The sequence below is a fragment of the Trichechus manatus genome, unplaced genomic scaffold, assembly GCF_000243295.1.
Source record: "Trichechus manatus latirostris isolate Lorelei unplaced genomic scaffold, TriManLat1.0 scaffold00106, whole genome shotgun sequence".
NCBI lineage: Eukaryota > Metazoa > Chordata > Mammalia > Sirenia > Trichechidae > Trichechus > Trichechus manatus.
In genome coordinates this window covers 8975954-9000907 of record NW_004444042.1, presented here as the reverse complement: position 1 = coordinate 9000907, position 24954 = coordinate 8975954, and the positions used below count along the sequence as shown (strand labels likewise).

At 49.6% G+C, this 24954-nt stretch overlaps 1 protein-coding gene across 1 annotated transcript in view; it reads left to right on the top strand.

Annotated features, from left to right (window-relative positions):
• The window catches only part of LOC105756641 (cadherin-23-like), a 271618-nt gene that overhangs the window by 196816 nt on the left and 49848 nt on the right, over positions 1-24954 (top strand). Inside the window, exons 7-8 of the mRNA XM_012557511.1 lie at positions 12775-12969; positions 18739-18867. Of these exons, the coding sequence (XP_012412965.1) occupies positions 12775-12969; positions 18739-18867 (324 nt within the window). The remainder of the gene's footprint in view (positions 1-12774; positions 12970-18738; positions 18868-24954) is intronic.

The following is a 24954-nucleotide window of genomic DNA, read 5'->3' as shown; positions in this document are numbered from 1 at the left end:
GAGACTCAGATATTTGTTCACCAGTGTTTATTGCAACATTATTGACAATAGCCAAAAGGTGGAAACAACCCAGTGTCCATCAACTGGTGGATAAACAAAATGTGGTAGATCTATACAGTGGAATATTACTCGGCCGTAAAAAAGAATGAAGTACTGATATATGCTGCTACATGGATGAACCTTAAAAACATTATGCCGAGTGAAAGAAGCCAGACACAAAACACCAAATATTGTATGACTGCACTTACATGAGATATCTAAAGTAGGCAACTTCGTAGAGACAGAAAGTAGAATAGAGCTTGCCAGGGGTTAGGGGTTGGGGAATGGGAAGTTATTGTTTAATGGTATAGGGTTTCTGCTTGAGATGTTAAAAAAAAAAAGTTCTGAAAATAGTGGTGATGGTTACACAACACTGTGAATGTACACTTAAAAATGTGAAACAAAAAAAGAGAAGGATTTGGAATGCTGAAGGAAGAACTGGCAGGCCATGGTGACTAATGAAGAGTGGGAATTAAGAGATGGGGGAAGTCCAAGATTGCCCCTGTAGGTTGGGACACTAGCAGAAACCGGGAAGTCGGAGTGGCATTATGTAAGCACTTTGATGAATGTCTTGCTTGGATTCAGCATAGCCGGTGCACAGCTGGAGACTGGGAAGGAGAAAGGACTCAGATGCAAGAAGTCTGAGCCGGCTTCCGGAGAGATGGGGAAGAGCTGGGAGGGTAGACCAGCCCCATGGAAAAGTCCTGGAGCCATGTCAGGGTGTGTGTGATTTAAAGCCCAGCTGTTGGGGCTCCTTCTGCCCACAGAGCTGGCATCTCCCCGTGGTGGCCTGCCCTGGTCCGCACCTGTTAGACTGTAGTGCACATCTCCAAGAGAGTAGACACTGGTTGAGAGACAGAAGCCTTGACATATCTCTCCCTGACTCCTCTGCAGAGAGGTGCTGGTCCTGGAGCACGTGTGTGTGTGCGCACACGCAGGTGTGCACATGAGGGTGCCCAGGTGGGGCCACCAGAGACATCCATCAGGACCTGGTGGACGCTTGCCTCTCCTGGGTTCTCCTCCTTGCTCCGTTTCTCTCTTTGGACCCTGCTCTCAGATGGTGCCCAGAGATGCCTCCTTCCCTATTTGAGGGGAAAAACAGCCCATAGCTCCCATACCTGCCCCCAATTTCTCCTCTTTCACCCTCCCCATGAGCTGGACTGCCACAAAACCTCCAAAACTTTGTATTTGGAAATGACACCTTCCCAAACCTCCCCAAGAGGTTCTGCCTCCAAAGTAACCAGTGAAGAGGTGTCAGCTTTAACATTCAACAGAAACTAAGACATGGCCTTCCCTTTGCTCCAGGAGCTGTTTGTTCAGAAAGGTCTTTACTTCCAAATTTCATTCTTGTTATAGCGGGACTCTGTTTCCTTTTTCCCAATGAAAATGCGAACATGTTAAGATACTCTCTTCTGAAGTTCTTTATGGGCCTCACCTCCTTATCATCCATCTCTTCTCCAGTCTAGATAACTGAAAGCACGCCTCTTTGGCTCCCACCGGCATCCCCCGGCCCCTTCCATGGAGGGAGGTAAATGAATCAGCCCAAGCCACCCTCAACTGCGGGAGCCCCATTGAGCAGGGCCCATTAGCCCACCTCCACTCTCATATCTGGGGCCCTGAGGTTTGGACACAGACAGATGTGCTGGACTTGAATTCTGATTCTACCACTTATAAGCTGTGTGACCTCAGACAAGTCATTTCTCTGAGCCCCCATTTCCTCCATCTGTGAAAAGGAGGTAGTGAGATAAGATGTATAAAAATGCCAATTCCTGGGCCTGATGCGTGGTGAGTTGAATCCGTGGTAATTCTGATTCTATACCCTCACCGCCTCCACTCCTTTCCACCACCTCCCTTCTACTCCTAGCCTCTGAGCAGTGCTAGTGTGTTCCAGAAGGGTCTGTTCCCAGCTCTGATCCATGGAGGCGCCTGCACCTTGCCAGAGCTCCATCTGTCAGGAATTTATTACCAGTGCATTTTATAACAGGCTTTATAATAAGATATTAAAGACTATAGCAGCATCTAGCAAGCATTCCATAAATATTAATAATGCCTTTAGAGATGGCACACTACAGTGGAAATGGTAGGGTTTTTTGTTGACATTTGGTCAGAGATACAGAAGAAATATAATTGGGGAGGGGACACTGAAGATGAGAGGGTAGGAGTGCTTTTGTTTTTCCTTCTCTCTTCTCCTACCTTCCTTTCTCTTGCTGCTTCACATGTTTGTATTTTTTCCCCCTCTGAGCACAACTTTTGCTCTACATGGAAATCCTGGTGGCATAGTGGTTAAGTACTATAGCTGCTAGCCAAAAGTTTGGCAGTTTGGATCCACCAGGCATGCCTTAGAAACTCTATGGGGCAGTTCTCTGTCCTATAGGGTCGCTATGAGTTGGAATCGACTCGACGGCAATGGGTTTGGTTTGGTTTTTGGTTTGCTCTACATTGTCCCTTTTCCCCCTTTCAGTTCGTTTCTTTCTCCCAACTTTCCTTCCCTCTTTCTTCTCTCACAGACCCTCTTTCCCTCATTCCCACTTTCCCTTTGTTCTCCAGGCCTCCCCCTGTCATTGCTCCTGTCCTATTTTTCTTTATCCCCCCGTGGTCTTCCCTTCTGCCCTCCCCACTGTCTCCTCTTCCCCTTTCTTTTTACCACGTTCTCCATCTCTGTTCTCTCCTCCCTCCCCACCGCCTCTCCCTCTGCCTGAACCTCTTTCTCCCTCGCTGCACTCACACTTCCACCCCGTTCCAGTGAGCACCCCGAGCCACTCCAGGGAAGCCCGGAGTGTAATGTAACTCACACTGCATGTAAGAAGTGAGCTATTTATCATCGTTATTAATGAATAAGATCCTTTGTACGGCAGAACTTTCTTGGAGTCTATTCCCTTGTCACCCCGGGAGTAGCAAAAAGATTGATTTGTCTCTGAATGGCACAGGGTGGCCCGTTTACAGCAGGTCCATAAGAAGTGATGTGGAGCTTAAATGGGGATTTGAAGGAGGCAGGGGCCTGCCCTGCCTGTGGCCTGCATGACACGCGGCTCGCTGAGAGGGACAACCTGCAAATTTGAGGATTTTGAAGAGGATGCTGCTGCATGGGCAGTGCGTTTTGGGAGATTTCCCTTGAAATGACCCAGGAGCAGTGAGGGAGTAGGTACGACTGGCAGATGGGTGCCCTGAGGAAGGGGCACTGGAAGCAGGGTTGGGGCAGAGAAGTGGGCCAAGAGGCTGCCTCCGGAGGTCCATGGAGCCTTTCTGATCTCATTCCTCCAAACACCACAGCAGCTCCCTTCCAGCAAGAAGGTAGACCGAGCACCAGTTTCCACAATGATTGTGTGGGGAGAAGTTGCCCTAGAATGGAGCAGGCCTGTCCCCAGATGAAATGGCCTTTGGGCCCTCCCTCCACAGCCCAGGCCCATCCTGCCCATGGTTCTATAGTCCCACAAACCCCAGCTCTGGACATCAGAAGGGAATCTTCTCCCTGGTCTCTTTGTTCCCAGGCGGGCAGAGCCTGGCTTTGCTGGGCATCCTCCTCCAGGCCTGTCCTGGCTAATGGTGTGAAGTCCATGATCCAGCTGTCCCCTGTCCACCCTGCCACCCCCCCCCCTCCATTTCTGTGCATGCTGATCATTGCCTAAGTGGATTTGCATGTTAAAGAGGTGTCTGGGGATACTTAAAAAGAAGATGGAGCCGGCATTCATCAGGGCTGCTTTATTCTTCTCCCCATTATTACCTCCCAGCCATGCGGCAGTCATGTGCCCTCATTAGTAGTCTAGGCGCAGTGGCCAGGAGCTTTGCTTTCTGTGGCCCAGCCGTGGCCGTTAAAGGGACAGAATCCCAGCAGGAGAAGGTCTGGGTGAGCCTGGGGCAGTGCCCCAGGAGCCAGGAGGCCTTGCCCGTGGCTAAGAAGATTCAGGGGGTGACAGATAGAGCTGGGAACCATGAGGCTGGTGTGAGCAAAGGCGGTGCCCACAGGAAGGACGGCCCAGATATCGAAAGCACCACAGCCAAGGACAGGAAATGACTCCAGACAGGGCATGTGAAAACCAGGGCTGAGGAGGCTCGCAAAACCCCTTGTCTCCATTTTCTCCCTCTCTGTGCTCCATTGCCCTCACTGCAGGTGGGCTTCCTCTGCCTGCCCATGACTTCTCTGCTACCCTCTAACTGCGGCTTTCGGCCTATCATAGTGCCCACTCCAGCCCTGACCCGATAGCAAGGATCTCTGCTCAGCTCCCCACAGGAAACTGATTCAATTTCCAAGATTCCATCTAATCGGTCCATTTGGGTCAGGTGGTTACACCTGGACCAATCAGATATGGCCTGAGTCTGAAGTCACTTGGCACAAACATGGCTGCGTAGATCCATTCCCTTGAGCAGAGCTGTGGGGACAAAGAGCACTTTTTCTTAGAAGGGAGTGGAGGGTGGGTGGAGAGGCAGTAATTGACATTCTTTGGGTGAGGTGGAAAGAACACTATGTATGAGTCAAGGCATCAGATTTCCAGTCATGACAGTCTTTTCCCATTTTTCCCATCTATAAATGGGGAAGTTGGACTGGATAATCCCCAAGATTCCTTTCAGCTCCTGCACTCAAGCCTTCCCAGAGTCCTATATAGTCAGGACTGTCCTTGTTTAGGGTCTTCCTTTGCCTTCAGGTACCCCTCTCACCCCTGCCTTAGACTCACGCCTCCTCTCACAGGCTGTCCACACCTACTGTGGAGGGTTTCCTGACCCTGTCAGGGGCAGCCATGAACCAATAGAGGTGTTCTCTTTCTGGATCTGAAAATGCTCATTTGTCCCACTTCATGAGTAAGAGACTCATTGGGTTTTTATGCTATTTCTAATGTCCCCCTTTAAAATGAGGGGCTCATCCCATCCTGCCTGTGATATTTTATTTACTATAATAATAATTGCAACTACCATTTCTTGACTGTTGCTCAATATTTCCATGCCAGGCAGGCCCAGCAAGAAGCTTGTCTTAGTTATTTAGTACTGCTGAAAAAGAAATACCACAAGTGGGTGACCTTAAAGAACAGAAACTTATTTTCTCACAGTTCAGGAGGCTACAAGTCCAAATTCAGGGCATGGTTGGGGAAGGTCCTTCCTTTTCTAATGTAGCTTCTAGTAGCTGCCAGTAATCCTTGGTGTTCCTGGGCTTATAGATGCATCTGTCTCCGTCTTCTGTCTTCCTCTTCGCTCTGTGTGTGTCGCTGTGTCTGTTCTGCACTCTTTATAACTGAGAAGTGATAAGGTTTAGAACCCACCCTACTCTGGTATGCCCTCATTAACATAACAAAAGAAAACTCCTATTTCCAAACAGGAATGTATTTACAGGTACAGGGGTTAGGATTTCAGGACATATTTTGGGGGACACAATTCAATCCCAAGAAAGACTTTTATTTTTTATTTCCTTTGCACCTTATTTCATGTAATTCTCACAGCCACCCTAGGAAGTAGGTACTGTTAATAGTTCCATTTTACAGATGAGGGAACTGAGGCCAAAAGAAGTTAAGCAGCCTCTTTCTGAGGTCTCCCAGCCAATAAAGGGAAAGACCAGGATTCAAACTTAGGGAGTCTGACTGAGAGCTTGTGCTCTGAGCTACGAGGCTTTATGCCTGTAGTATACTTGGAAACCCAGACACACCCGGCACTGTGGAAGACATCTCCTTGTGTCCATGCTGCAGACCTGTGTGCACACTCGCGCATTTCCATGGAACAGCAGCTGGGTGCTCGGAGAAGCTCCCTGTATATGTACTGATGAGTGCCTTCCTCCTCTTCCTGATTGAGCATGGCGCCCAGGACTTGAAAAGCAGGAAGTCAGCATTCTTTTCCTTCCAATGGCTTGTCCCTTCTAAGAATATGAATGGCTCTTTGCCAGGCCCATTTAAAACTCTAAGTTATGCAGAAATTAAATGGGTTTTCACTGCAGGCCATGAAACATAATTTAAGAAGGTCAGGCATGGGACCATCACCTCTTTCCCCCTTTCCACTGTCTTCTTTTCTTGGATCTGGCTCTTAAATCCTCTAATCAGACGCTCAGAGAGCCTTCACCCTGGACCACGGGGAGTGGATGGGGGAAATGGCCTCGCCTCCCCGAGGCACGGAGCTGGAGAGCTGACATTCTCGCAGCAGCAGGCCCTATCCTCCTGGCGATGGCTCCATGGGGGCTGTGCTGTCAGGCCACCACACAGGGGGCTGCTGCACGGAGCTGATCCGTCCCTTCTCACAGCAGGACCCATAGGCCCTGGTGGAACGCTTTGTTCAGGATTCAGGGCTTGGCTCTGGTACTCGTGTGTGGTGCACATGTTGGATCTAGGGAACGAGAGAGGGTGAGGGAGGGAAATGAGAACCTCCTAAAGATCTCCTCAAGCCCAGTGCCAACATGGAGGGCGTGTCAGGGCAGGGGCTGGCCTCACTGAGCCCAGCGCTGGGTGGTTCAGTCCCCCAGGCTTTGTACATGGTGAACTGAGGTAGGTAGATATTAGCAAGGTACCCATATCAGTCCTGGCAGGAAACTGTGCATCTTAGATAGTTCCAGTAAAGGCATTTCAGGGAGAGGACAGCTTACAGAGGGGATAAGAAGGGCAAGGGGGAAAATAAATGATGTTGAGGCACCCAGAGACTAGCAACAGTGGGAAGCTCTTCCTACCCTTAGGGCTGAGGGGGCATGAAGGGAAATAATGTTACTGTTTAAAAAAATAAAAAAACCAAACCCATTGCCATTGAGTTGATTCTGACTCATGGAGACCCTATGTGTTACAGAGTAGAACTGAGCTCCATAGGATTTTCTGGGCTGTAATCTTAACAAAAGTAGATCACCAGGCCTTTCTTCTGTGACACTGCTGGGTGGGTTCTAACCACCAACCTTCTGGTTGTTAGCTGAGTGCAAACCATTTGCAGCACCCAGGGACCTTACTGTTACTGTTACTGGAGCCCAATGAAAGCTGGGGCCAAGGAGAGGAGCTGCTGGCCTGAGCTGGAGGGAGTAGGGAAATAATACCCCAAACTCTTTCTCCTCCTGCCCTCCGAGCTCCTACCAGTGCCTCCTATTGGCAGAATTCAGCTGGAAGCCAGCCCGAGAGGGATTCTGGGAAATTCAGTCCATTGAGGTTGGAGGGGTAGTGAGGAGGGCAGAGCAGGGTTCCCAATGGATCTATGGGGTAGGGACAGACAGACTGTTAATATTCATGGTGCTCCTTGACTGCTCTTTGCCCTTCCCTTGTAAGTATTCTTGTCAGCATTCCTCTAGAAGAGTCAGAAATCAAAATCACGGCTGCCATCTTCTACGCACTTACTATGTGCTGACAGTTGCCTTAGTTATCTAGTGCTGCTATAACAGAAATACCACAAGTAGGTGGCTTTAACAAACAGAAATTTATTTTCTCAACAGTTTAGGAGGCTAGAAGTCCAAATTCAGGGTGCTGGCTCTAGGACAAGGCTTTCTCTCTCTGTCGACTCTGGAGAAAGGTCCTTGTCTCTTCTGAGCTTCTGCTCCTGGACAATCTACATGTGGCTTGGTATCTCTCTTCCTGCATCTCTACCTATCTTGCTTCCTTGTTTAATCTCTTTTATATCTCAAAAGAGATAGATTTAAGATACACTCTACACTAATGCTGCCTAATTAACATAACAAAGACAACCCATTCCCAAATGGGATTATAACGACAGGCACAGAGGTTAAGATAGATACAACACATATTTTGGGGGGGACACAATTCAATCCATAACATTACACCATTTTGCCCCCAAAATTCATGTCCTTGCCACATGCAAAACACATTCACCCCATCACATCGTCCCAAAAGTGTTAAATCAACTCCAAGTCCAAAATCTCATCTTCCGAAGCATCTAAAATCAAATATGGGTGAGAGTTCAGCTGTAGTCCATCCTGGGGCAAAATTCCTCTTCATCTGTGAATGTGTGAAATCTAGACTACAAGTTATCTGTTTCCAAAGTACTGTGGTGGAACAGGCACAAGGTAGACATTTCCATTACAAATGGGAGAAATTAGAGGGAAAGAAGGAATAACAGGCACCAAGCAAGTCCAAAACCTAGCAAAACAATTTACATTGGCTCTCAAGACTTGAAAATAATCCTTTGTTCTCTAAGACCATCTACGCAATGGCCCTGCTCTCCAGACTCTGTGTTGGCCATGCCCTCTGGATTCTGGGTGGAGGACCCTCAGCCCTGGGCTTCAGCTCCATCTTCCAGCCCTCTGGGATGGCAACTCTGCTCCTTCAGCTTTAGGCAGCCCCATTTTCCTAGTCCATCTGAGTGGTGACCCCGCCCTCTTGTCCCCAGCATGCCCTGTTCTTCCCCCCTTGGGGATGGCAGCCCCGTCCTCTCAGCTTTAGGCAGCAGCCCCATCCTCCGGCACACCTTAACAGCAGCCCCATACTCCTGAATCAAGTTGGCGAAGATCCAATTGTTTGAAATCTAGGAGGCTATGGACCTGCCCTTTGAGATCCAGAAGACTGTGGCCCCACCCTTTGAAACTGAGAAGGTCCTGCTTCCTGTGTTCCTTCGAACAATTCTGCTGATCTCTGAGCTGCTCCAGGGATGGTCTTTTTCTTTTCTTAGAGGACAACAGATGTAGCTCCTTTGGCCTGTTTTCTGCCTGTAGAATTCCAAGGGACAGACAGCGTTCATTCCTTTTGTTATTTCTCTGTCCCCTTCAGTCTAAGCTGATGGATTTTCTGCTGTGGTAGTTGGTTAGGTCCATCAGTCACAGGCTTAATCTCTTTAACAAAAGATTGTGTAGTCGTTTCCTTTGTGAAAATTCTAGGACATATGTCCTTAGTTTGTTCAACAGAATTTTCCTGATAGTTAAATTTTGTTTTCATTTTGCATAGGCTGCCTCTGTCAACTCTGTAACAGGAACTTTCTGTGTGATAGCTCTTGTACACTTCAGAAGCTGAGCTCAGAGAGGTTAAGTAATTTGCCCAAAGTCATACAGCTGGGCAGGACTTGAATTCAGATTTAACTAATTCTAAGCCCATGAGTTTAAGCCCTATACTAAACATTTGTCTAAAACATTGATAGCTGTTCCCTGGCAGTGCAGTGGTTAAAGTGCTTGGCTGCTTAACTGAAAGACTGGTGGTTCGAGCTCACCCGTCACTCCACAGGAGAAAGACGTGGCAGTCTGCTCCGTAAAGATTACAATCCATCTCTTTCCTCTAACATTTTACTATAAGCAGCAAGGAGGAACCATGTGGCACCTTTAAGATTTTGCTTAGAAATCTCCTCAGCTAAATATGCAAGTTCTGCGTTCCACCAGACATTGGAACATAATTCACACAAGTTCTTTGCCATTGCATAAAAAGCATCAGCCTTCTTCCGTTGTCCAATAACATGTTCATCATTTTAAAGCCTCACCAGAAACACATTTAACGTCCACATTTCTCGCAACATTCTGTTGCTGGCATCATATGTAATCTCTAAGACGATAGAGACTTTCTCTATAGCTCTCCTCACTTCCTTCTGAGCCCTCCCCAGAATTGCCTTTGACGTCCATAATTCTACCAACAGTCCTTCAAGGCAATCTAGGCTTTTACTATTAGGTACCTTAAAACTCTTCCAGCCTCCACCCATTACCCAGTTCCAAAACCACTTCCACATTTTAGGTATCTGTTACAGCAGCACCCCCACTTTTTGGTACTGGATTCTGTCTTAGTTATCTAGTGCTACTATAGCAGAAATACCACAAGTGGATGGCTTTAACAAACAGAAATTTATTTTCTCACAGTTTAGGAGGCTAGAAGTCCAAATTCAGGGTGCTAGCTCTACATTCTTGCCTCTTCTGAGCTTCTGCTCCTGGACAATCTTCATGTGACTTAGTATCTCTCTTCCCCCATCTCCTCTTGCTTGCTTGTTTTAATCTCTTTTATATCTTGAAAAAGATTGACTCAAGATAACACCTTACACTAATGCTGTCTAATTAGCATAACAAAGACAACCCATTCCCAAATGGGATTATAATCACAGAATAGAGGTTAGGAATTACAACTTGTATTTTTGGGGAACACAATTCAATCCATAACAGTAGTTTACACCCATGAGCTCATTTACTCTTCATACCAACCCAGTGAGATATTATTAGAGAAGGCTCAGTGGCTCAGAGATTGAGTAACTTGCCCAAAGACACACAGCAAGGCCAGGATTCCAACAGAGCTCTGTCCATGCCTGAAACTCTAGTACTTAACTGCTCTGCCTCCTTGCAGACTTGATTCTCTTTTAGAGATAAGAGAGAGCATTTGTTTTCCAAGCAGCTGAGATGGGGAAGGCAGACCTAGCAAAGGAAAAGCATGTTCAGAGTCCCAGAGGTATGAAGGAGCCTGCTGGGTTAGAGAAGTACAAGTAGCTCCAAACTGCCTGGGCATAACGTGTGAAGAGGGGGTCATGGCCAGACCATGAGGGGCCTGTGTTCTGTGCAATGGGTCATAGATGGTCTGAATGAGAGGGGCCTCCACTCGGCTGCCTGCCCCCAGGGCTGGTTATGAGCTTGTCCATTCAGTCTGACTCTTGCCTGACAGTGGCAGAGAATCAGCAGACTGAGAAAGAAGCAATAGTGATTCTGGACACTGCTCTAAGGAGGCGTTGGCCAGTCCAACTAGGAGCCTTGTAAAGAACACACTTGCCACAAGCAGATATCCAAGGCTGGTCCCCAAACAAAGCAGCTGCTTGGGGGAGTGGTGCAGGGCCCAGGTCGTGGGGAACAGCACAGAGGGGGTGCAGTGATGTGAATGCCCACCTTGATTGGAGCCCTGTAGGTGTCAGAATGGACCCGGTCATTGTCTCACTATAGAGAGAACATAGAGAATCGGGCATACCATCTCTGCTCTCAGGGAACTTCTAAGCCAGTCGCACACTCCTGACTAGTAGGGGCCATCCATGCTGGAAGCTAACGTCATATCATATGGGAAAACCAAAAGCCATTGCCGTTGAGTTGATTCTGACTCATAGTGACCCTATGGGACGGAGTAGAACTGCCCCATAGAGTTCCCAAGGCTGTAATCTTTACGGAAGCAGACTGCCAACGTCTTTCTCCTGTGGAGCAACTGGTGAGTTCGAACCACCAGTCTTTCAGTTAAGCAGGCAAGCACTTTAACCACTGCACTGCCAGGGAACAGCTATCAGTGTTTTAGACAAATGTTTAGTATAGGGGTTAAACTCATGGGCTTAGAATTAGCTAAATCTGAATTCAAGTCCTGCCCAGCTGTATGACTTTGGGCGAATTACTTAACCTCTCTGAGCTCAGCTTCTGAAGTGTACAAGAGCTATCACGCAGAAAGCTCCTTGTTACAGAGTTGACAGAGGCAGCCTCTCACACAGTACCTAGCATACAGCAATGAATCAATCAGTGGGAACAGTGAGTGTTTCTACTTTTTCTCTCTGTGAATAACCTCATTCGATTGACTGAACCTCAAAGATGTCCAGAGCTTCCTAACTAAATTATGAGTAAATTGAGTCACTCACGCAGCGTTTACCAGGCACAGCTTACATGCCAGGCACTTTGGTGGGTACTGGAGTCCCTGAGTAATGCAAACTGTTAGCATGCTCTGCTGCTAACTGAAAGGTTAGACGTTCAAGTCCACCCAGAGGCGCCTTGGAAGAAAGGCCTGGTGATCTACTTCTGAAAATCAGCCATTGACCCTATGGAGAACAGTTCTACTCTGATACCCATGGGGTCACCACGAGTTGGGGTCACCATGAGTTGGAGTCAAAATGGCAACTGGTTGTACTGGTTGTAGTGGGCCCGCAGAGATGAAATCTTGCAATCAGACAGGATGCAGACCGATACTTAGAATTGATGTGCTATGTGCTTTGCTTTGGAATTCATTCCTTTACTCACAAAGGGTATTTATCAATCTCTTACCGTGTGCCAGACATTGTGCTGGGCAAGGCAGATAGAGTCCATGGCCTCCGAGGAGCCCATATGCTATGAGGGAAAATAGGCACTGTGCATGGAATTCTAGGAGAAATGTGGGTGAGAAGAGGTCTAGGGTGCTGTGGGACCGTGCATCTAAAGTGCGGTGGGGAGGGCAGTGACGGGGGGATTACCTGCCTTAGGGGGCTGGAAGGCCTCCATGAGTTAGCTGCCTTTAACCAGAGACCCCAGATCAGAAAGGTGCAAGATCTGTTACACAGGACAGCAGAGGGAATCATGGAAGGTTCCCAGGAGGTGGGGACACTTGAGGGGGTGCTGTGGGCCCTCTGGTAACAAGCTGCAATGGCTTGGGCATGGCACGCGGATGCCCCTTCCCAGGGCAAGCCAAATAACCTCTGTGATGCGAGGCAAAGCCCCCACTGCGCCCTGCCAGATAGCGTAGCACTCGCCTCCCTGGCCCTGCCCTTGAAACCTCTCCAGCACACAGCCTCCCAGTTGCAATGTAGAGCAGCCCGGGCTGAGGCTTGGGCAGCCAAGGGGCACTCGACAGAGGAAGCGAAAGTGCCAAGAAATAGGGGTTTGGGGACGGAGAGGCCCCTCATCCAGAACTCCAGGATGAACTGCTCATCATTGGAACTGGCGCTGTTATAGCCACCAGGAGGCCATCAAAAAGAGAGGAAAAAAAAAAAAAAATAGATACTGCATTTTAAATTCCTCCAAACCCTCTTAGAATAAAAATGACAAAGCCCCAGGTCTGGTTGGCTGGAGGGACGTGGTTAATAGGCTTTGGGGGAATAGTCAGTGATGAATGCAGCTGCTCCAAGTGCCCACTCACCCTTCTATTTGCTTTTCTCTCCCCCCAGAACACACCGGTGGGGACGCCTATCTTCATTGTAAACGCCACAGATCCTGACCTGGGTGCGGGCGGCAGCGTCCTCTACTCTTTCCAGCCCCCCTCCCAATTCTTTGCCATCGACAGTGCCCGAGGCATCGTCACCGTGATTCACGAGCTGGACTACGAGACCACGCAGGCCTACCAGCTCACTGTCAATGCCACGGTGAGTCCCACGTGCTCTGCCCTGACAGCCAGAGCTCTGCCTCTTCCCTCCCTCCAAGAGAGCAACATGGCATTCCGGATGGAACCTTGACTCAGGTCCCTGTGAGTCAAGGCTCTGTAGTAGTGGCAGTAGTAAGAACAGTGACGACAGCTAATATTACTGAGGGCTTGTGGTGTGTTCCTGGCACTGTGTTGAACATTCGAATGGGTTGTCTCCATTAAACCTCACCACAGCCCTATGTCATAAGTATTATTAAGATACCCATTTTACAGATGAGGAAACTGAGGCATGGGGGCAATTCAGCGACTTGCCGATGGTCACCCAATGCAGCCCTACACCAGACTGTGTACCGGTAACTACCACAGGACATTCATAGTGCGGGGTGTCCTCTTGCTCTCTGGAACATAGATGGAGGTGTCAGCCCCAGCTGTGTCCTAACACCACTCAAAATGCAGGAACCAGAGGGGTCCAGGTGTCCTGGCGTCCACCTGTAGAGTGGTGACACCTGTATGGTAGGGAGTACCCTCTTTGCCAAGCAGGATGCTGGCCCCTGGGAATCCAGGACGAGTCAGCCAGGGGGGAGGCAGGAGAGGGGTAGTTACCCCATTGTATGGCTGATACTGTTGAGACTCACACAGCTGAGGGGGAGCATGGGGGGCAGCAAGAACCCAACCCCAGGCTGTCTGACTCCCGGTCCAGTGCTCTGACCACCATGCTCCTTGGCCAGGGGTCTCTGAGTCTCCAGAGCAGCTGCTTGGCCTTTGTCACAGCCAGCTGTTGTCGAGGGCCTGGGGGCAGGTGAGCCACACCCTAAATAGGGCCCTGCCCTTGCACTGCTCTCCTCTGGCTACTGCCTTGGGGCCCAGCTGGAGCCATCAGCCACATCAGGGTGACACATTGGCCTTTTGTCATTTAGATTTCTGTTTACAAAGCTCAGGCCAAGAGCAAAACAAACTATGTGAGTCCCTATTAACCCTCCATGTCACTCTACCCCTGGCCCCCGGGTCGCTGCAGTGCGGGAAGCAGCTGGAGGCTCCACTTGAAGGTCGCAGAGCCCAGATCCTGGGGACGATACACTGGACAGTTTTGAAAGGTGGGGCCCCACCTGGCTTGGCCAACATGCAGAGGCCTCAAGAGCCAGGAAATGCAAACCTTTTGTTTGAACCTGGCTCAGCGGCTCCTGAAGAGGTCACTGCAAACGACACCCACACTCTTTTCCCCTGGTTGAGTTTTAGTTGCCTGGAAGAGGCGTGTGCTGCTATTTGTAAAACTGACTTCCGGGACCAAGGGGATTTGCAAGCCTGAAATTCACTTCCGTGCACATACCTGTCCCTTCAGCACTCTCTTACACCCACACCCACGCTGCCCACCCATCACTCTGCCTTTGCATACACCTGGGCACCGAAGCACACAGAGGCTTGCTCTTTCTCACTCTGAGCCTGTCTCTGTGGGATAGAATGGTAAGAATGCATGGTAAGAAGGGCCTAGGGCCTTGCTGGACCATGCAGGAATCTAGGTGGTCAGGCTAGCCTGCCAAGACCTGGGCTCAAGCTGGGATAGTGAATGCAGTTAAATTGCCATTAATCTCCCAGCAATCAGGCCTTGAAGTAGTGGAACAAAGGGGCCCTAGAACTACCTTCTGTGGCCATTCTGTGCCACTTGATCTGTGGATGACACTGCAGTCCCTTTCAGGGCTGTGCTGTACCCTTGGCTGCTGGGCATGTCCCCAAGAAGATTCTCCTGAGTGGTATCACAGGGAGCTGTGGGTTCCCAGCCACCACTGGGTGGGTACCAGGGTGGGGACATGTGAGGACTCCCCTGAGAATGAGCTCCTACTCACCGCAGGCTGCAGAGTCACAGCTGGAAGCTTGGCGAGTGCCTGTCCCACCAGATGTGCTCACTGCCACCCCCTTTCCCCAGTCACAGAGTCCAGGGTGGACTGGATGGGGCATCTGTGGCAGGGACATGACTGCAGCCACAGGTGTGGGACAGGGAAGGCAGGGGCCAGGCTGGACAAAAGCCAGCTGCCTGCCAAAGTCTGGTAATGACAGCACTGCCCAAGAGGTCAAGGGGCTTCCTGCTGGGCCTCCTTGGGACCTGTCTGCCTGGTGTCCATTCAGGTCCCTGGCTGGGAGCGGTCACCATGGGCAGTCCCCAAGCCTGGGCTGTGGGCCCCATGGTCTTGAAGTGTGGGAGGCTGTCTCCCCCACAGCCATTCCTCTCGACTCCTCCTGCCTCCAGACTCTACCTTTCCCCCCCACCATGTCACCCACTTCCCATCCTGGAAAGCCTTCCCTTCCCTTCTTTGCTGCCCCTTAGGACTCTTGAGACAACCAGGCCTTTCTTCTCCTCCAAGGCTCAGCAGCTCTACCCCTGGAGAGCAGGAGTAGGCACTAAGCTTTTTGTAACGTGGGGGATGCCTGGGACTCATCGTTTGGTCCCCCCAGGCAAACCAAGGGAGACCTAACCTAAGGACAGTCCCTCCTCAAATCCTAGACCAGAGAATGCACAAACCCAAGAGTCCATAGAGGTCATTCAATTCAGCCTCCTTGTCTCACAGATAGATAAGGAAACTGAGACTCTGAGAGGGAAGAGAACTTATTCCAGGTTACTCAGCAAGTTAGAGACTGAGCTGATGTTGGGGCCCCAAATCAAGACTGTTAAGGGAAGGTTTTCATACCAAAAGGACCTGCGTTTGAGTCCTGTTACACACTTATCAGCTGTGTGACTGTGGGCAAGTTACTTAACATCTCTGAGTCTCTGTTCACTCATCTGAATAATGGGGAGAGTAATACCTACAATTAGAAAATTAGAACAAGTCCATGAGAGCCAAAGTATGACCCTGAGTATATCCCACCTGAATTTAGAGACCATCTCAAGAATAGATTTGACACATTGAACGCTAATAACCAAAGACCAGACAAGTTATGGAATGACATGAAGGACATCATACATGAAGAAAGCAAGAGGTCATTAAAAAGACAGAAGAGAAAGAAAAGGCCAAAATAGATATCAGAAGAGACTGCAGCTTGCTCTTGAATGTCAGGTAGCTAAAGCGAACAGAAGAAATGATGAAGTAAAAGAGTTGAACAGAAGATTTCAAAGGGTGGCTCGAGAAGACAAAGTAAATTGTTACAATGACATGTACAGAGACCTGGAGTTAGAAAACCGAAAGGGAAGAACATGCTCGACACTTCTCATGCTGAAAGAACTGAAGAAAAATTCAAGCCTCTAATTGCAATATTGAAGGATTCTATGGGGAAAATATTAAATGACAGAGGAAGCATCAAAAGAAGATGGAAGGAATACACAGAGTCACTGTACCAAAAAGAATTGGTCGATGTTCAGTCATTTCAGGAGGTAGCATATGATCAAGAACCAGTGGTACTGAAGGAAGAAGTCCAGTCTGCACTGAAGACATTGGCAAAAAACAAGGCTCCAGGAACTGATGGAATACCAATTGAGATGTTTCAACAAATGGATGCAGCGCTGTAAGTGCTCCCTCATCTATGCCAAGACATTTGGAAGACAGCTACCTGATCAAACGACTGGAAGAGATCCATATTTATGCCTATTCCAAAGAAAGGTGATCCAACCAAATGTGGAAATTATTGACTAATATCATTAATATCACATGCAAGTAAAATTTTGGTGAAGATAATTCAAAAGCTGTTGCAGTAGTACATCAACAGACAACTGCCAGAAATTCAAGCCAGATTCAGAAGAGAACGTAGAATGAGGGATATCATTGCTGATGTCAGATGGGGATCCTGGCTGAAAGCAGAGAATACCAGAAAGATGTTTACTTGTGTTTCATTGACTATGCAAAGGCATTCAACTGTGTGGATCATAACAAATTATGGATACCATTGCAAAGAATGGGAATTCCAGAACACTTAATTGTGCTCATGAAGAACCTATACATAGATCAGAACCAGAACAAGGGGATACTGTGTGGTTTAAAGTCAGGAAAGGTGTGCGTCAGGGTTGTATCCTTTCACCATAGTTATCCAATCTGTATGCTAAGCAAATAATCTGGGAAGCTGGACTATATGAAGAAGAACGGGACATCAGGATTGGAGGAATACTCATTAACAACCTGCAATTTGCAGATGCCACAGCCTTTCCTGCTGAAATCGAAGAGGACTTGAAGCACTTATTGATGAAGGTCAAAGACTACAGCCTTCAGTATGGATTACACCTCAACATAAAGAAAACAAAAATCCTCACAAATGGACCAATAAACAACATGATGATAAACAGAGAAAATACTGAAGTTGTCAAGGATTTCATTTTACTTGGATCTACAATCAACACCCATGAAAGCAGCAGTCAAGAAATCAAAAGATGCATTGCACTGGGCAAATCTGCTGCAAAAGACCTCTTTAAAGTGTTAAAAAGCGAAGATGTTACTTTAAGGACTAAGGTGCCTCTGACCCAAGCCAAGGTGTTTTCAGTCACCTCATATACATGTGAAAGCTGGGCAGTGGATAAGGAAGACTAAGAAGAATTGATGCCTTTGAATTATGGTGTTGGCAAAGAATACTGAATATACGATGGACTGCCGGAAGAACAAACAGGAGTGTCTTGGAAGAAGTACACCCACAATACTCCTTAGAAGCAAGGATGGCGAGACTTCCTCTCACATACTTTGGACATGTTATTAGGAGAGATCAGTCCCTGGAGAAGGATATCATGCTTTGTAAAGTAGAGGTTCAGCAAAAAAGAGGAAGACCCTCAATGAGATGGATTGACACATGGCTGCAACAATGGGCTCAAGCATAACGAGTATGAGGATGGCGCAGGACAGGGCAATGTTTCATTCTGTTGTACATCGGGTCGCTATGAGTCGGAACCTACTTGATGGCACTTAACAACAACAACAGCAATACCTACAAATGCAAATGAGATGCCTAGCACAGTGTCTGGCATATAATCAGTATTCGTCATGTGAAAGATATTTTTATTGGTTATTGTTATTCAATGGCAGCAGGGTCCTCAGAGTCTGCTGTGTATTTTAGGGTAATAGGTTTCTGGTTTCCTTTCTTGATGAGCTTTTTATAGGACTAATTTCCTAACGAACTAGGAAGATTTGAACACTGCTTGCCTGGCCACAAGGGGATTCCTTCCCAGAATCTCCCAAATGTCATAGGCCCTGGAGCTCCCCCTGCTGGCTCGACCAGGAAAGTCACTTGACCAGTAAACCCAGACCCCAGAGCTGGGACTCAGGTTCTAGAGTAACCCCCTTTGCAGCCAGAGGGCCTTTTTTCTGAGGAGTCCACATCCCAGTCATTCCTGCTGCTCTGGCACAAGGGGGACAGGAAGTGGACACGGATGGGGCAGTGGCCCCCTGGCTGACACAGCAAAGGCGCTAAGAACAGCATCATCTCTTCATCCCAAGCCAGTTATCCTTCCTACCAAATGTCCAGGGTGGGGCAGGAGATCTGGCTGTAACCCAGCCCTGCTTTGTGACATTGGATAAGCCATCATCCTCTGAGACTCGAGGGTCCTGTTTGCGTTTTCCTGCACTGGTCAGAGAATCATTGTGGGTTCTTAGAGTTCTTGAGCTTCCACATCCTAATACCCTACCCTTCAGGAGAGCATGAGTGCATTTGTATATGTGTGCATGTGTGCACACATACATGTTTGCACATGTGTGTCACGTGTAGGTGCATATACATATGCGTGTGTGAATGTGTGAACGTGTGTATGTGTGCATGTCCACAACATCACTTAATCTAAGGCTGTGTCCTCTCTTTGTTCTCTAAGGATCAAGACAAGATCAGGCCTCTGTCCACCTTGGCCAACTTGGCCATCATCATCACAGACGTCCAGGACATGGACCCCATCTTCATCAACCTGCCTTACAGCACCAACATCTACGAGCATTCTCCTCCGGTAAGACCTTCCTGGCCCTTGAAGGATCTCCCTCTGAGCTGCTGTTTGGTGGGATGGCACATCCTACCCCCTAATCCTTATGCATGGCAGTGATGGATCTCCTAGCAAGTGAAAACCCTAACCACCATTTCACACCACACCCCATGTCCTCACCACTCGCTTCGTCTCTAGGGGATCTGAGTGGCAAAGAACAAAGACTGATGCAAGTGCAGGGAAGGGGGGCAGTTCATAAAGTTTTAAGTAGAATGATAGGGACTCCCGTGAAAAATCTGACTTGGGCTGGAAGGTGGATTTGGACTCAGTCAGGATCCACAAAACATCCGTGTGGCCCTGCCATGTCTCCCGCAGGTCAGTCTGCCTCTCTCAGCCAGCCAACACTTTTGCTCAGGGCTCTACTCGCCAGGACGGCACAGCCTACCCTCCACTCCTCATGTCCTCTCAGGCCCTGGCTCTGTCTTGTGAGCTCACAGCTCCTGCTGCCCCTCCTAACTTCTCAGTCTTTGGGTTTCTCAAGTCCAGATTTTCAAGAGAGGCATCTGATTGGCTGTGCCCATGATTTTGTGCCATAAGGTCATAGGTCACCAGCCAGCCTGTAGATTGGCTATGCTTGGACCATGTGCCAAGCCCTCATCCATCTGCTGTGACAGGGAGTCTTAGAGAACAAACATGTCTGCCCACTCAGCAGGACTTGGGTGGGGCTTCTTTGCTCAGCTGTGGGCCAGGCAAGCAGTGCCAGGCATCTCTTGTCTGGTAGCCATCATGCTTTTATGCAGATTAAAATAAAACACCTGCGCTGGGCAGATAACTTAGGAAAAGGTGCTTTGTCTGGGCAGACAGAATCCCTTGGACATGAAGCTTGGGGAGAAGCTTTTGTAGAAAGAAATATGTGCCCCTTCTTTTGGGGGAACTCAGTGTGCTTAGAGGAGGGGCACACAGCTTGGAGAGCAGTGTGGAGGCCCCCACCTGAGGCTCGAAGATGTCAGGGTACCACTGCACAGCTGCACCAACTCTTGGGATTGAGCATAAGTGAGAGGCGGGCTTCCCTGGCTGGGGTGCAGACCACGCTTCCAGGGCCACCCAGGTCAGAGAGGCCTGACCTCAGTTTGGAGATCATGGTCTGCCCTGACCACTGACGTCCTTGATGTGGCAACTTTGGAATTCTGTGCTTCAGTCTCCCGGTGTGTGGGGCAGTATTTGGCTGCTTCCTTCTTGGGACTAGGTGTGGCCTGGAGGATCTGAGTGTTTGCAGCTGCTCTGAAGGCAGAGGGGGAATCTCAAAACCCTATACCGCCTTCTTTCTCTTGGGGTTCCATGGACAGCAGGAGTTCCAGCTTTCGGGACTGAGGCTATGTCTGCTGAGGCCAGCCCACCCCATTTCCCATGCCTTCCCCCGACCTCTTTCTCCCTACATGACCGCCCCTCCCGTGGCCATGTCAACGTCTCAGCTGTCAGGGCTGTCTTACACACTATTTCCTTGGGGACACCATTGCTGAACTTTCAGATGAGGTGAGGCCCTACTGTCTGCCTCCTGGCCCCTGAATATCTCCTTCTTAGTGATCAGAGCTCTTGAGAACTTACTAAACCTCTGCTTCCCTGCTGAGTTGGAAGCACTGTGCAGCAGGGACAGGAGGCTGCTTGTGGGCATAGTCATAGTGGAGGCTCAAGAAGTTTGTATGAAGTGAATGAATGAGTGACCAAATGCACTGGTCAGACCAGCCCCCTCACCATCCTCTGATCATCATCATCCCTCCTGTCTTTTGTCTTACCAACCCAAAGTTCACCCATCCATTCATTCCCAGCTCACTCGCCTTCTTTCTTAGAAAGTTTTTCTGGCTTCAGCCCCACCAGCTCACAGAGAGCAACCATTCTCCCCTCAGCTCTGATAGAATTTACTCTCTCTAGGCTTCATAATTTACCACTTAATTATGATCTCCCCCATAATGTTCACCGAAGGGTAAGTGGGTTACTTTGGGACCCCTGGTATTCAGAGGGCCCGAGTCCCTTGCACTGGGACCTCGTCTGGGGCTTCCTTTGGGTCACCCGGGGCATCTAGCCCAGGGCTGAGTGCAGAGAAGATGCGTAAAACCAATTCGTTGATGGAAGTGAGGGACGCGATGCCGGCTGGGCAGCCAGGGGAACTCTGAGTGAGTCCTCGCGCTGCCCCTCAGCAGGTCTGGGGACCTTGGCCAAATTACGTGCTTCTCCATAGGAAAAAGGGGATAATAATGCCTATAATAGTTCCTCTCTCACCTGAGGGTCTTCAGGATTGAAGATACGTCTGTAAAGCACCCAGCAAGTGCTGGCAACAAGCAGGTGATAAAGAGCAATGGTTAGTGGGTCTGTCGGCCAGTTGGTGATAGTAGTCAGACTGAGCTGGAACTTCCAACTCCAGCTTCATCTCAGAGTTGCAGTAGTCACAAGGGGGGGTGTTTGTGGTCTGAGTGTCCTCTGAGACCCTCCGGTTTGTTTTTCCAGCATCCCCACACCTTACTAGATTAATACTAAATTCAACCATTTTGTGTTTCCATATCTGATCTGCAGCCTTCTGAGCTTGTCCGTTCATTTATTGTACTTTTTAATTCTTTTACTCAGCTATCGGATGTTGGTTAAGCCCTCCTCTGTGCAGGACCCTGTGCGAAGCTACACGCTCTCCTCTCCACCTGATTCCATGGGCTCCTGCTAGGGTGACTGAAGGTCCCGTGTCCCAAGAAACCCCTCAAACAAGTTGTCATTGAGTCAACCCTGTTGCCAAGTAGAGCTGCACTCTATAGGGTTTTCAGTGGCTGATTTTTCCAAAGTAGATCCCCACACCTTTCTTCTGAAGCGCCTCTGGGTGTACTCGAGCCTCCAGCCTTTCAGTTAGCACAGTGCCCTAACCATTAGCACCTCCCAGGGACTCCGAGAAACCCCTCAGTCCTGGGCAAACCGGAAGGGTTGCTCACCTTATCTCCCGCTCTTTAAATCTGTTTTCTTCCTGTCTGATAAGATTCTCCTCACTCAGGCTCAGGGACCTGGAAATCTCTTTGCCTTTTGCCAGGGCTGTCCTTTTGCCCCTGCAAGGGCGCTAAAACCAATGCCGAGGAGCCCCTGGAGTCCCCGTCTGGGAGGGGCAGTTCTGAGCCCCCAGCTTGGGACATGACTGGGAAGCCAGACCAGGAGGCGAGTTAGGGGTTTCAGACTCCCCTGGGAAGCACCCTCAGAATCATCCTTAGTGTTGACACACCTCTGTCTTACCTCCCTATCTCCATACTTGGGAAGAGTTTCCCCCTTTCTTCCACAGATTTTTTTACAGGCTGATTCTCAAACATTCCAAGCTGGTTTTTCCGGGCTTCTAATCGGTTTCCGTGCCTCGATCAGGCCCTCCATGTCCCTTTAAAGTGTGGAGCCCAATTTAATGCAGCAATTCCCAGGCCAGGCAGAGCTGAACCCAGTCGTCTGCTCAGCCTCACGGGGCTGAGGACCCAGGTGTGCCCCGCTCCCAGCCTTGCCTCTGACACCCCGGGCTCTGTCCAGACCCCTCCCACTTCCCCTCACCCCCCCCCCTCTTTATCTGCAGCTCCCAGCATGTATGGCTCTCTCTATCAGTGTATCAGGCCAGAATGCCTCATCTAAAGTGTATATATTACCTAATAAAATCCTTCTTATTTGGGATTATTGCATCAAATTTTAATTTCCTCACTCGAGCGGCAGCATGTCAGCCTGCCTGTCAGTGAAGGGCCGATAGAAGGTGAGAAGAGCGGATAAACTGCACAAATTACCACCGACCGATGCCTATCAGCCCTTTGACTGGAATTGACTGGAATTAAGGACTGAGAAATAGGATTTTCTGCCTCAGAATCTGCTGTGGCAGCTCTGGTCGGAAGTCTGCTTCCACTCCACTGGCCTCTGCCTCCCCAGGGTGCCTCCCAGTCCTGAAGCAAACTGCAGGTTCACCTTTCAAGTCTTTAATCCTGTCATGGAGGTGGGGGTGGGGCGGGGGGGTCCCAGCTGAGCAAAGAAGATGGACTGGTTTTACCGAAGAAGATGGACTGAACCCTGGATGCCCAGTAGAGCCCAGTTGGGCTTCTGCTTTAGCTACTGTCCTGGTGACAGCTTCTTTGAAAGGGCAGATCAAGAAGGGGAGAAATACAGTTCCTTCTAGAAATGTCCCAGCTACTCTTGACTATGCCCTACCAGTTCCCTAGCCACCTTGGATACCTCGCTGTAGCTCACCCACCCCTCACCTTGGCATGCCCACTGGGCACAAAGCCCTGGGCCCTCTCACCTGTGCTGGAGAGCATCGGGGTCCGCCCCAGGCCCACCCCTGACACAGCCCTCCAGTCTGAGTCACCCTCACCCCACCTACTCACAGCACTTTCTGACCCTAAGCAAGTCCCTGAGCCCTCTGAGCCTCAGTTTGCTCACATACAACCTACCACTTGGGGTTGTGAAAAGTAAGTGAGAGAATCTGTGTTGACTGCCCAGTGCAGTGCTTGGTACATAGTAGGTGCTCAGTAAATGCTAGTTCTCCCTGTGGGCTGTTAGCTCTTCTTACAGTGCACAGAGAACTCCTTACCTCTGGAATGGGATTTTTAATCTAGGGTGTCGGGGTGTCTGAATTTGCCAGAATTGTTTAGAAAACATGATGTGTACATGCATTGTCTGGGAAGAGGCACCTTAGCTTTCATTCAGCAGGTCAAAGCCTCAGTAATAACAGTCACTTTTACAGCATTTGTTACCTATCAGGCTCTGTTCTGGTGCTTTACATGTATCACATCCTGAGGGGTGTGATATTATTATACCCATTTTATAGATGGGTTAAACAAAGCAGTGAGAGGCTAAATAACTTACTCAAAGGAGTCAAACCCAGGCAGTCTGGCAACAGAGTCCAAACCCTTAAGCTCCACGCTTTCCCTCCATCACAAGCAATCAGGATCCTGTAGGCCTTCACACCTGGCCTGCCCACCTGTAGCCTCTCTGGGGACAGCCTCACTTCCCAGCAGGCCCCCTCCTTCTTGCAATGTGGGTTTTCATGAAGGGAAGAAGCCCCATAAGCCCTGGACCTGGACCTGGGACCAGCCCGCCTGCTCTCCTGGCCACGCGCTGGTATGGCCCCAGCGGAGGCCCACCCTGAGAGCCAGCACAGGCCCAGTGGCTGCAGCAGAGGGGCTGCTCCTGGTCCTCCATCCCCTTGTCTTTGGGAATAACTTTCAGTATATTGAAAATATAATCACTGAAACTGAAAGAAGAGCCACAGGGTTCCCGAGGGCCCTCACTCCTCCCTGTTAATTCCTTCTCATAACGTTTCTAGTCTTTTTGGCTGCACTTGTATTAAAAGCTCAGGGTTTTATTAAAAATGGATTTATTTACCCAAAAAGAGATGAAATTCCAAACTTTGTCAGGAGCCCATTAGAGCTCACTTTGCGGAAGCTCCGGTGAGGCCTTTCCCGGGAAGAGCAAGCCACCTCATCCTCTGGGCCTGGGGGCCCTGCCAGCCTCCTCTGAGCTCTGCCCACCCAGGAGGACTCTGGGCAGCCCCAGGCAGGCTGCCCAAGGATGAGATGCTCACAGGGCTCTGAGGACTGAGGCTTCCTTGGCCACCAGGCCCCGTCTTTGTGCAGGTCACCACTGGCCCTGTTGTCTTGTCCTCCTGAGGCTTACTGCCCTAGGCCCAGCCCATTCCAGCCTCTCGGTGGTGCTACACCTGGGGGCATACAGCTGCCCAAGAGGTTTATTGTTTAGTAGCTCTCTGGAATGGTGCTCTGATAGGCACCGGGCTGGTTAGCCTGTGGGCCAGTCCCTGGCCCTAGAGAGCAGGGACAGCCTGGGGGACATATGTGGGATCCAGGCCAATGGGGCCTTATCAGAGGGAGATGCCCCTGTGTGCAGAGAGCCCTTCCTGGCAGCTGAGGCCTCGGGCCAAAGTCTCGCACACTAGGGACCTACTCCTGGGGGCAGACCCAGGCCTTTCCTGTGACCCCAGGAGGGGCAGACCTACTGAAGTCCCTGCGGGGTGATGGGGGGACTAGTATAGATCCTTCAAGTCTAATGCAGTGCTTCCCAAATGACCTCTCATGGACCTCTGAGTCTGGGGCTGTCAACAGTGTT